This window comes from Suncus etruscus, chromosome 17 (assembly GCF_024139225.1).
Source record: "Suncus etruscus isolate mSunEtr1 chromosome 17, mSunEtr1.pri.cur, whole genome shotgun sequence".
NCBI classification, from domain to species: domain Eukaryota; kingdom Metazoa; phylum Chordata; class Mammalia; order Eulipotyphla; family Soricidae; genus Suncus; species Suncus etruscus.
In genome coordinates this window covers 49,290,964-49,304,591 of record NC_064864.1, presented here as the reverse complement: position 1 = coordinate 49,304,591, position 13,628 = coordinate 49,290,964, and the positions used below count along the sequence as shown (strand labels likewise).

At 34.7% G+C, this 13,628-nt stretch overlaps 1 protein-coding gene across 1 annotated transcript in view; it reads right to left on the bottom strand.

The window, feature by feature from the left end:
* The window catches only part of SORCS3 (sortilin related VPS10 domain containing receptor 3), a 721,132-nt gene that overhangs the window by 15,249 nt on the left and 692,255 nt on the right, over positions 1-13,628 (bottom strand). Inside the window, exons 20-22 of the mRNA XM_049790799.1 lie at positions 11,561-11,694; positions 2,603-2,726; positions 1,015-1,127 (exon numbers count right to left, since the gene is read on the bottom strand). Coding sequence (XP_049646756.1) covers positions 1,015-1,127; positions 2,603-2,726; positions 11,561-11,694 — 371 coding nt within the window. The remainder of the gene's footprint in view (positions 1-1,014; positions 1,128-2,602; positions 2,727-11,560; positions 11,695-13,628) is intronic.

The window sequence follows — 13,628 nt, the reverse complement described above, 5'->3', positions numbered from 1 at the left end:
CATTCCAGCTGGGCCATTAGTAAACATGCTGCTTTCTCAACAGTGAGTGGTTTTGCACATGCTGTTTATTTATCCTGAAAGACACCATCTACTCTCTGTTAACTACTATGCATCCTTCCCCTCTAAAGACCATGTTGATAGACAACAAATCACTACTATCCCCTCTAGAGACCATGCTGACATGTGGTTACTAAATCGAATGTATGTTAAACCTGTACTTCCATGAAGAGGGTGAGTAATACTTTCCCTCATGTTTTTTTAAATATTGGCCATGCCTCTACCACAGATTATTTGCATGTAAGAATAATAATTTAATTTGAACAGAATTAATTTTATTCATAATTTTAATATAGTGCCTATACTAAGCAGAGGGTTAACAAAAGACTTAACTTTCTTTAAGGATCCTGTATATATAACCTGATAGCATTCTGTTTCCTAGGCTGTAGCTTTTTGATTACCATTGGCAGTGATAATTATGTAAACATGAATATATGGCTAAGATAAACCTTTTATAAGTAAAGAATGGGCCAATTTGGGGCTTGGAAGATAGTATAATGATAGTACACATGTTTCTTTTGCCTCTGGCCTACCAAACTTTGATTTCAGGTATCCCATATGGTTTTCCCAGCCAATTATGAGTGATTCCTGGGTATCCGTTGAGCATCACTGGATGTGGTAACCCCTCCCCTCCAAAAAATAAAATAGATAAATTAATGATATCAGCACAGGTCCAGCAATGGGGACTACTGGTTTATTAACAATATACGGGCTAAAATTCCTACTTTAGAAAAAAAATCACTATAACAGGCCAGTTTCCTTCCTCAAATTCTCTTCTTTTTTTCTATTCCCCCAGCTTTCCATTACTCCTCTATTTTTCTTTCTTCGTTTAACAAAAATATATCTTTATCTAACTGTATAATTATAGTTTTAAACCATGGATATGTATTCAAGATCATACTCTCTTTGTTCTTTTCTTCATTCACACAGATTTAGATAAAAATAAGACCAACTTACTTTAATCAAAGCTCGCTTGATGACATTACCAATATCTTGCCTCCACTCAGGAATATCAGGATTGTGGTAATCCAAGTTAGGAGAGAATGATAAGAGTTGGGATTGAAAATATTCTGCAAGGAAAGAGAGTTTGTCAGTGATGCTAAGGGGAGTATGAATGGATTGGGAATCACAATCTTTGTGCATTTATTTTATTTATTTACTTACTTTTGCCTGTTTTGTTTTGAGAGAGAAAGTTGGAATTGGCAACTGGAGATACTTTTATATGCCTACATTTTTTATAGTTTCTGAGATCTGAAATGGCTATTTTGGCAAAATAATATTGATTAAAATGAAAGATGTATGAAACCTCAGAAGGAGGTCTTTGCTAATTTTGAGCTAACAAAAATGTATCACCAAATTGAACTTGAGTAGAATGATATATATTAATTTGTCTATTTATAAGTTCTTCTGTCTATATTGCAATAAACTTCCCCAACAGATTAACTCTATATTGAAACCCTGGATACAATTTGTGGGTTACATTTAACTTCTTATCTGCATTTTGGAACACAGGTCTGTTTACTTAATGGTAATATATGAAGCTATGTGATGCATACTTTTATGTATTAAATTTACATTTTGATGTAAATATTTGTACTTAAAAATAAAACTTTCAGGGGTTCAATATGAAAGCCTGGGCATCAAGCCTGAAAAGATGTAAAGAGAGAGGTATCTGCTTTTAAGGAGTAAGGAATATGATCTGAGAGCACTGTATATCTTTGTATAAAATGCTAAACATTTCCAGGAATAATAGTTGGTATTTTTGTTTGTTTGTTTTTGGGCCACACCTCGTGGTTATGCCTGGCTCTCCACTCAGAAATTACTCCTGGCAGGCTTGGGGGATCATATGGGATGCCGGTAATCCAACCAGGGTCTTTCTCAGATCATTTGCATGCAAGGCAAATGCCCTACCACTGTGCTATCACTCCGGCCCTAACATTTGTTTTAAAGTGCCTAGCTAATGCTGCATTAACTAATGAAGAAGCACAATTTGATTTAAAACAAGCCTAATAAGTAAAAAAGTTTCTCTGTTATTCTATTCTTAGTTTTATTTCCACTTAATGATACTAGAATACCAGTAATCAAGAACATTTTATCAGTTATATGTATTTCTTCTGTTAGAAATTCTGAAGAAAGTAAGAATTATGATTATGCAGCTTTTGAAATCATTGGCACCTATCCTCACAAAAATGGATCCCACGTGTGTTGTCAGACCTTAACAGGTATCATATCTAAATAATCTTATGATAATTGTTTGGTTTATCTTCCCTTCCAATTATTATGCATCTATGTCTAATGGGAGCCCCCTGATTCTATAATACAGAACATCACAAAAATAACATGTACCACTCTGAATAATTTTTTTACAACTTTAGACTTTTTTTTAGGACAGGTTAGGTTTGAAGATGTCTTGAAAGTCTACATAATTTTCTAATTTTCTCTTGGTCAGGGAAATTTCCAAAAGCAGCCAGAGGTTTCCCCTAAAGTTAGGGCAGAAGGCCAGCTAAGAAGGTAGAAGTTTTCCAGAGTAATTCTTAGGATTTACCGTGAACTGCAATGTCTTTTGTGTCTTGGATTAGGGCATTTCCTGCTGCCACCTGTACAGTGATGGTATTGGTTCCCTCTGCAAGGAATGTGAAGGAAATGCTGCTGTCCAAGGTGATGAGAGGCTAAAAGAAAAATAGAAATATCCATTTAGTCCTCAAAGATGTCGATTTCCTACTTTTCTGTTAATCTTAGAATATCAGAAATCTGTACAATACTTGCATATCCCCAGGGTAACCTAGCATAAAATGTCTTTACATATCTTACTAAAATTATTATTAAATCCAGTACCTAGGAAGACTAATAAATGTATGCATTGTAAATGACCGGTCCTGAGAAGGAAATGGGACTCAATGCAATTTGGATAACATTCAGTTCCTACTCATAAACCAAAGAAGTGGCAGCTATCGTAATCTACTCCTGTTGGGTTTCAGAAGCTAAAGTCATTTTTCTTCTTATGCCCCACGACAGATATTTTTTGTCTTGTGTTTCATTGAGTGGGAAAACCTTTCATTGAGATGAACCTTTTTTAACTTTTGTATTATCAATTTTTGGAATACTGCCCACATGTAGTATAATACACATATATAAAGTCGTACTTATGTTCATGTAACCAGTTGTCTGTTGTTTGCTTATTTGATGATGTCTGTGTTTTTTCCACTGTAAGTAATTTTTAATGGGCTAGAAGACTATTTATGAACTACACATCTGTGATTTTGTTTATTTTTGTTTTATGTTCTTATCCTAACAGATTGGTACTTCCCAATGATAGATAGTGAAAAAGATTAATTATATGTTTTTTCTAAGAATTTTGCTCGATAAAAGCAAGAGCTTCTTGAGGAGAAGAATACTCCTGAGATCAAAAGTGGTCACTTGGGGGGGGTTGTCTTCTCAAGTTTTTTGGTGTTTGCAAAAGAAGCATTATGACTTAGCTCTAAGAAAGCTCAAAAGAGATGCTTCAACTATATTTAAGCAGATTTCCTCTCTGTATTAGAACAGTACAGAGGAGGCAGTAATAGTGCAGCTAGTTTGGCATGTAAAGATCTAGTGCCCTTGAAGAAGGTGAGTAGGAATAGTGCTGAACCAGAATACCCATGCATGCTTAAAAGTTCTGGAGCCAGAGAGATAGAACGAAGGTAAGGCATTTGCCTTGCATGCAGAAGGACGGTGGTTCGAATCCCAGTGTCCCATATGGTCCCAGGAGCAATTTCTGAGCATGGAGCCAGGAGTAACCCCTGAGCACTGCCGGGTGTGACCCAAAAAACACAAAAAAAGTTCTTCATTTATTATTGGCTTACTATATTTCCATAGTAACCTAGTGTGGCCTGTACATGCAACCTCAGAAAGTGGCATTACTTACTACAAAGCTACAATTTCTACCTAGCTCAAAATTTTCAACTAAATGGCTGAAATAAATTGATTCATTCCACTTTACATTTCTATAGTACTAGTTTATAATCAGACTAATGGCTGGAATTAGACAGGATTAGATATAAACTAAACTTCTGACTATAGTTTATAATTTCTCACTCAAATAAAGAGTAAGATATAGAGTTCAAGTATTATTTTTCATAGTAGTAAATTCATGATGATCCACATATGGTGAGGAATTCCCAGTTAAATAACAGATAGAGCACACTGTTTCACTGATAAACCTCAACTATAATGGCTCAATAGTAATGATAATTCAGCACAGAGCCAGGAATAATTACTGAGCTCTGCCAAAGCTCTCCCAAAAATATCCTGAAATACCCCAAATAAAAATAAAAACCCTAGGTTACATCTGTCACATAACCATCATTTTTACCTTACTCATAATCTTTGAAAATAAAGTATTATAATTCTATATTAGTTTAATGAAACAACATATTTCCTTTTACAATGATAATATTAAATATTAGGATAATGCAGAACAATGAAAAATCATTCATTTTTGGTAGAATTCAAAATAATATTACCATGTGGAAAATTTTTCCTTATTATAAGAAATTTTGATATATTTCCAAATTAGTCGCACCATTTCACATTTTATGTCTCAGCTACTACATTTCAAGTTATGATAATTTCAGAATCAAAAGATAACATATGCTCAAAATAAATGTTCATAACAGTATATTCATAACAGCCAAAAGAAAAAGAGGCTATATGTGTATAAATAGAAAAGTAAACAAAGCATAATATTATATAGTCAACATAAAAAAAATACTGAAAAGCACAATATGAATCCTGAAACTATAAGAATTTTCAAAATCCATGAAAAACAACTCAAATGGTTTAGTTATATCTATACCAATTCTTAGTAAAGATAATTCTAATATATGATGGAAAAATATAGTAATTATTTCTGGAGACTGGTGACAGAAATGACCTAGAAGGGACATCACTGTGAATGATGGCCACATAGTATCTTGAGAAATATTTGAGTTCGAGGGATAGAACTTTGTCAAAACTTAGAAAGTTTTAGATTCTTTAGATTTGCACATTTTACTGTTTATAAATATACATTTTTGTGATTTCCAGGGAAGGGAAATCTAACAAATATTGAACTTGAGTACAAGCTGAAACACTTAGGACATAAATATGTATCTGGTAGTGCTCAGAAAATCATTCAGTGTTGGAGATAAAAAAAAAACAACAAAAAAACAAAACAAGTGGACCAATCCTTGATGCATCACCCGAGCTTCAATCTGTATCTTAAAAATTAACTTTGAAATGAATGTACAGAAATGGGGGATAGATAATGGATAAACTAATAAGTGATTTTTAAAAAGACCAGTACATTAAATATTAGTGAAAATAAATATTTAGGGGAGCTTCCAAGCAGTGTTCAGCAATCTCAGGCCATCCAAGGTAATGTCTTGGCTACTGACCAATGCTCATAGGATTCTAAGACTATATTTGTGTTTTTTGAAGAGAGTATCAAGTGATCCTGGGGATTGAACAAGTGTCAGCCATATGCAAAGCATGCACTGTAACTCCTACATTAGCTCTCTGGCACACCTCATAAATATTAATGTGAAATTATATGTGGTGGGAATATTGCTGTTTACTATAAAACTGTTTAAAGTTCAGTGAATATTTATATAAAATGTAGATAAATATAAAAATCAGTTTTCTTGTTTTCATGAATTATTCCAATTATATGACATTGCCCTTCATTTTGGTTCTTTGCCCTCCTGCCTCTCATCATCTCTTCCCATCTCTCAGCATCAGGCAATTTTCTTCCCACCTTAACAACTGTTTCTTTACTACTTTCATGTTACCTTCTGCAGTTTTCAGTGGTGTAGGTGCTCCCCTTCCCCTCCTCTGCACACTCAGTATGTGTCATTATTCCCAGTGGTTGGTGCTGTGCAAAACAATGTCCATTCTTTGCAAGAGAAGCATAATTCCTTCTGTCCCTGAATATCTGATGTTTTGTCCATCTGGCTGAGTCCCTAAGAATTCCAGGGGCCAAGAAGGCAGGGCAGCAGGGCCAATAGAGTGCCAGCAGAGATGGGAGGGAGTGGGCCATCTTGCCTGCCAGGAAGGACTCTGAGCCATAGCAAACAAATTGCTGAAAGGGAACACTTGGTCCCAGAGTGGCAGGCCCAAGTTCTGTGCCAGAGAATGGCAGGAACTAAGTTTGTTTTTCAAATTGGTTTTATTTTGTTCTTCATATGCTGTGATGGCATCATGGCTGATTTAACTTTCAAAGCTGGAACACGCCTTCGGATCCTTGAGTTGGCCACCAATGTTTAGTGCATACTGCTACATTAAATCAAATATTTTAAGGTTCATTTACTAAATCTATTAGGCATGCAAACACTTTTATTAAGCCAGACCTCTGTTAAACTTAGCAAATTCTTCTTTCAGAGCCTCACAAATCCAACAGGCAACCAGTTGACTTTTCTATAGCTTTTTCCAACTTGTAGTACCAGTCCATTGTAGGGCCTTAAAATAATATCTCCAGCCTTGCCTCAATTGAGATCTAACTCTCTGCCAACAGAATATTTCTCATATATGATAGGTCACATATTATCTATAGAGTCAAGCAAGAAATTGACAAAGCTCTGAGTGACTATTTAGTTATAAGATCTCCACTTGACGAATGGAACAAGTAACTTCAGGGAAATCTTTAGAGGCAGCCTATATCAGTTTCCCAGACATAGTAAGTCAAGTTAATATTGAATAATATGAAATCTCCACAATTTAAATGTAAACCTTGATAAAAAGCTGTCATTTCCAAATTGCACAGACTTTGCAATCACTATGCTTGCCTTACTTCGAATCTTCAGGAGATTATGCGGTAATGTGTGAAAAGTGCTTATCATGTGAAGTGGAAAAAGCAGAATATATAACTGCAAATATACTATGATTAAAATTATGTAAAAATCTAAAATACACACAAAGGATAGAAAGAAATAATGTGAAATATTATCTCTAAATACATTCACTCAGATTAATGCAAAAATTCAGTTTAGGAGATGAAATTCTCAAATACACACAAAGCTCTCTACAAAACGCCTACATCCTCTTCAGAAAGTCTCTATGCATCTCATTGTCTGTGAATTGGTTTGCATATTGTCATCTTAGCCTAAATATTAAATTCTATGAAAAATGTCAATAAAAATCACCTCTACCTTTCTTAATTTCTAATTTTTGACTAGATGAAGACTTTGCTTTATTTAAATCAGTTTTTATAGAACACAAGCATGCCCCAAGCCTTCTTTTGATACACAAATCCCTTTCTCTTGTCCCTATCTCAATTATACTGCTCCTTTAATACAAGAGTAGGGTAAGTTTTATTCAGGATTCGCCCCTTCCACAAGGCCTGTATCCATTGTCCCATTGACAGTCTGGCTAGTACAATCATATTCCCTTTCTATCACCTTCCTTATAGTATCTCTTCTTGGTTAACCTCGTGTTTTCAAATATATTGTGATTGTTTCTTGAAAGCAACAAATAGAATTTATAGTACTTTGTATTCTTCACAACATCTAGCACAAAATACAGGCTCTTGAAAAAGATCTGTGGAGCTACTGATTCAATTTCACATCTCTCACCTGATAGGCTTGTAGATAACTGAGCCTATATTTGGATTTCACGAATGTGTGCACTTTTATTTACCTCCATATAGTTATACATACTTATCACATTTGCTTGTCAGTCATTGTGTGTGTTTAACCTGCTCTCTCATTCGAAATGTGTTCTTTGAAAGTAGGGGCAATGCTATATGAATTTTCCTATGCCTAAGAGCATCAAGCATAGGGTTTAGTAGAGAGGTGAGTTTTAATTGATTCTCATATAGAGGCTTATTTGATTTGATTGAACCACCTGTATAAGTTCAATCATTTCTTTTAACTACTTCTTTCCACTCTATTTTATGTATATGCACACGAATAAGACACATCCATAATATAATTTCATTTAAGTGGTTTCTCTGTAAATTGTGGCTCTTTTCCTTCATCAGTGATATTCAGATGATTAAATAAAATAATAAATATAAACGATGATGACTGATTTATAATTATGATTTAAAAAAGCAATAAATGTCCAAAAATAGCATTACTCTTTTCTCATGCCCCACCATTACTCTTTTTAATAAAATTAAAATATATTATTTATGAAATATGAAAGAGATAGGAAAAGAATGAGAGTGTTTTACATAAAAATAAGAGAGAAATCACCCAGATTTGTGAGCTTCAGAATTGTGAGTGAGTCCTGGAGCTTGTAGATGCAAATCAAGGGAAATATATAGCTTGTTCAAATCAGTACACTTAGTAAGATATTCATTTTCCAAAGATATCCATTTTTCCAGTCAAATATGGTGCTGACTGAAATAATTATTGAACCCTGTGTTTACCTTGCTATGTTTCAGGCAAAATTTACAAAGACTATGCCTCTTTCACCTAAACCATTTTTGGAGCTAGAAGAGAAATCTATGAATTAAGTGAATTAAGTCAGATTTGCCAGCAAGATGCAGATTTCGTTGATACAAATAAGCAAAAAGGGCCACGGTTTTTAATTGTTCATGTCTGCTTTATGTGTAAACCATATCTTTATTTAATCCTCAAAGCAGTATGAAACTTGGCGCTACAGAGATAGTACAGTGGGTAGAGCACTTGTCTTGTATGGGGCTGATATGTACTAAATTTCAGCACCCCAGATGGTCTGCATGTCCTGTCAGGAGTGATCTCTGAGTACAGAAACAATATTAAGCTCTGAGCACTACCATGTGTAGCCCCAAAACAAAAAAAAATCAAATCCATATGACAAGGTAGCTAACTACTCTTTTACTAGTTTGGCATTATAGTTAACCTAACTGAAGCTAAGAGATATATTATTATTTGACCCAAAGCATATAGACAAAAAAACTTAAGTCTGAATCCCTGGCCATGTTTGTCTAATTTCAAAGCCCACTATTCTACTGCCTCTTCTATAGTATTATAATTTTAGTTGCTTGGTAACAAAGTCAACTAGTAACACCTTTGGAATTCAAATATGTATATAGCAATGCATACTCAAAATTATGAGTAACACATTTCTGAGGTTCACCATCAATTTTATAATAAAACTATAAAATTATTTTTAAATTATCTTCTTCTAAGACTGCATAATATAGATTAGGAAGATAAATATATTTTTAAAAACTCAGCGATAAACATGGGTTAGATATTTGTAGCTACACTGTAGAGAAATAACCCTGAGACTCCTATTAGGTAATTTGTTCAAGCTAACACACATAATCAATAAAGAAATAGAAACTAGACTTCCTAATTACTTTGTCCCCTTTTCTATTTATTTATCAAATATTTATTAGATTCTATCTGGTATTTCAAGTTTTAGATTCATCACTCAAATACATGAAAATGGTACTGATAAAAATGCAGTATCTTTGAATTCAGCAAGGGCTGCTGAGTTAATTATTGTGCTAGTAAGTAGCAAGATTGAGACTTTTTGAACAGAATAGTAAAAATAAGCAGTCAAAAGACTAACAAAAAAGAATCTCCATGTCTGATAGCCAAAATTTCACATACTCAGAGGAGAAATGAACTTGAAATCCTCTCCTAACTTTTTCTTCCCAAACCATTTCCTTTTTCTTTTACTATGCATGTCTGCTTCAGCATTGTTCTAAAATTAGCAACAACAAAAACAAATGTAATTTTAGCAAATGCAGGAATTTAAGCACCTGTAACTTCTAGGACAGACTGATGAGCTAAAACATCCAATGGTTGGGTCAGACCAAGGGACCAAGAGAACAGCTCCAGCTCCAGACAGTCTATACTGTTTTAGGGATGCTTAAATAACAAAGGGAACTTGACTTTTCTGATTTACAGGAGGGAGATCTGTTGACCTACCTTTTCTACTATTTCTTGCATTGGTGAATATTTTTCCCAGAAACTCTCTGAGTATTGGTAGCCTACATGAGGAATTAACTGATCTGAAAGTCCACAGCATAAATAATACAAGCAGAAATAGACACTTTGATTTCATTAATCTAGTTCTATCATTTACCAATCAATAACTAAATCCGTTTAATGTAGAATTTAAAGCATCTGTTGAGTGGAGTAACTCATGTATTCAAGAGAGATACATGTCATATTAGTTTGTACAACAGTCAAAAAAACATAACCTTTATTTCCTCCAGTTTATAGTTGAGTCAAGTAGATATTAGGTCAAGTAATTTGCTCATGTATCTTTGATCGCAGGGAGCAGCATCTCACCCTTGACTCTGTCTCCAAGGTCATGTTCCCCTACCAAACAGTGCTGCCTCCCTAACAAAGAGAAGGAATAAATAATTCCCCACTCTAATAATATAAGCTAAAGTTCCCTTGGGTAACCTTGAAACAAATGAATGAGAATTGTTCTGTTTCTTTTTAAAGAATTTATTATACTAGTAATGGGGTATTTCCTCTTTGCTTTAAAATAAGCATTTCAAAATCTGTTTAAATAATTTACCTTTCTTAAATTCTTTATTTATTTTTAATGATTAAGATCACTAAATGCAATCACAATAAGAATAACCAAGATTAGGGGTTGGAGATATAGCCTAAAAGACAGGAGTGCATGTTTTGAGAGTCCTTGAATTTGACAGCTGGGACAGCACTGAGAATCACTGGCTATGACCCTGGTGATCCAGCAGTGTTGAATCCAAGTTCTATTGCATTTCTCACCATAGCTAAGAATGTAGGCTTAAGCCTGCACAACTGGGTCAAGTCAGTGTGCTAAGCCCATGAGATCTCTGAGAACTGTGTAAGTGGTCACTCTCAAAATGCCCCTGATTAAATATCACTTTGTACCTAAAATACTACTGTGAATGATTTCACTTTGGTGGAAATAAAAATTTTAATTTTAATAAAAATTATTAAAGAAAAGAAAAAGACAAATATCAGAGTAGAGTACCTTATACCATCTAATAGAAGGACCCTGAGTCTACCACCTGCTACTTCCAATATACAAATGATGTCACTCTTGATACATATTCATTAATTATCACCAGTTGTTGGGAGCAGTTGTAAAGTCCAGAGTTGGATCTTTAGCTCCTTTTCATCCTTGAAATGGGAGGAAGCATCTTCCTCTTACCTAAGAGGTTCTGCATTTTACAGCCCTATCTATAATTAGTTTACTGATAAGTTCAATTGGTCTCAGGTTCTGAACTCCTTGGTAGTGTAAAACCAGGATTAAAACAGAGCAGATCAAATAAGGTCTTAGAAATAATGATTAAAGGAGCAAGAACACAATTTATTTTCTTTTTGCTTTTCTTAGCTATGATTTTTTTAAGTTTCCATTAAAATACTGGACTTTGTTTCTTGTTAGGTATTACTTGATTCTCTGGGTCAACAGCTTCATTATTCCCCATTATCTATCTTCCTAGCCTCCCTATTGACACGTAAAATAGAGCATGGACGTCTTTCTCAGGGTAATAAGGCTCTCAGTATTGATATAAGCAGACATTCCCCAACCCCAGATAGGGACATACCTTGGTGCTATTTCCGAACCACCAGAAATAGGTAAGGGTCCCCAGCTGACTGGGCCACACAACTGCACTGATGTTGACTTCTTTATTTTTTATGGCAACAAACGGAACTCGGAGATGAACATGTTCCACAGGGCCTACAGAAAGAAGAAAAATTATGTGAGAGCTTATATTCTTGGAATAAATAGTAAAACTTTAGCACACTCTCATATATTTTTAAATATATATTTAATTTAAATACATATTGAATATATATTTAAATTAAATTTTATAATTTTGAAGTATCATGATTCATAGTAGTATCAGTTTTTTACAACTCTTGCAGCACAATCAGAGTGTTAATTAATATCTTATCATCATTGTCCTTTCTATTTTTTGGTTGTTTTTTGTTTTTTTGTATCATACCTGGTGGTGCTCAGGTACACCTGGCTCTGCACTAAGAAATCATTCCTGGCAGGCTTGGGGGACCATAGGAGATGCCAGGATCAAACCCCGGTTATAAGGCAAATGTTCAAGCTACTGTGCTATCACTCTGTCTCCATTTTGCTTCTTAACCTCTGCTCTTGACTTCTGCTCAGGCCAACTCAGTTCTGTTGATAGGAATTGTTTTCATTGCTTTTTCCACTGCATTGTTTTATTACACTCCTCATGTGATATCATCTAGCATTTGTTCTTCTGGCTCACTGTGCTGAACCTGACACCATCCATCCACTTCCATCCAAGTTGTAAAAAAACACAATAGTATTAAACTTCATTCCTGTTACTATCACCAAAAAAGAATCACAAACACAAATGTTGAAAGGTAAGATGTGCTCTTGTTTGTGTTCTTGAAATGAAGCATTGCATATAACAGGAGACTCAAATCAGACTTTTTGAGTGACATCTGAGCTTAATTTACATCTGATGAGACCAATCATGAATATTTATAGACTCCAATCCAAGGACAAAGCTAGTTTACTAGACACTTAGCCAATAAGTAGAAAGATAAACAGGAGTCTCTAGTCTGTCTTGTGATTTGAGGTCAATGCATTATATGGAGAGCTCTTCCATTATCCTCTGTGTTAATTGGTTCCATCCTCTCTAACAATTGGCCATTGTGCCAGTCATCTTTGAAACTCAGTGGATGTCATTCAGTAGCTAGCAAAGCTGTTTTAAAAAAGGAAAAACTGGCTTTCTTACTAGAAGAGGAAAATTTGCTAGACTCCTCCCCCAGTAATTTAAGAGCTACTTGCAGAAAAGAAAACCAAATACATTTCTCCCTACAAAACTGATATAAGCATCATCAAATTCCAAACTATCCAGTAAGAGAAAATACATGAATATAACCTATGAATAATAAATGAGTATTTTACTTTAACTTATTTCACCCCAAAATGAAAGAATGATGGTGTTGAGGAAAAACTTTAGACATCAGCATTGCATTTTGGGATGGTTCTGTTACTTTTTTTAAGCTTTGAAAGCTTCCTTGATTCTAACCCACCATTCCTTTTTATTTTCTCCTTTGTATCCAGTTCCATTCTTTTTTTTTTATGAATTCTTTCTTCTTCATTTCCTCTCTCATATCTTTCTATTCAACCAAAGCAATTAAATTCAATAAAAATACACATACTATGCTATGTCAGAGTCAATTTTTTGGATCACTATCAAGATAGTTTTCATGTGTAAAAGTGACTGAAGGTTACAACTACAACAAAAAATTTTTTTTAGCTTGGAGACTTCCTGTTCTTATATCTGATGAGACATTTTTCCGACCCCCCCCCCACCTTCACCATGTGTGACTCTTAAGAGGGTAGAAGACATGAGCCAAAGTGGTGACACAACAGTAGGGCATTTGCCTTATGCGTGCTAATCTAGGACATACAGCAGTTTGATCCCCCAGCATCCCATATTATCCCCCAAGCCAGGAGCGATTTCTGAGAGTGTAGCCAGGAGTAACCCCTGAGTGTCACTGGGTGTGACCCAGGATACAAGAGCCCCCCACTGAGTGGGAGAAACTATTCACCCAATACCCATCAGATAAGGAGCTAATCTCCAAAATATACAAGGCACTGACAGAACTTTACAAGAAAAA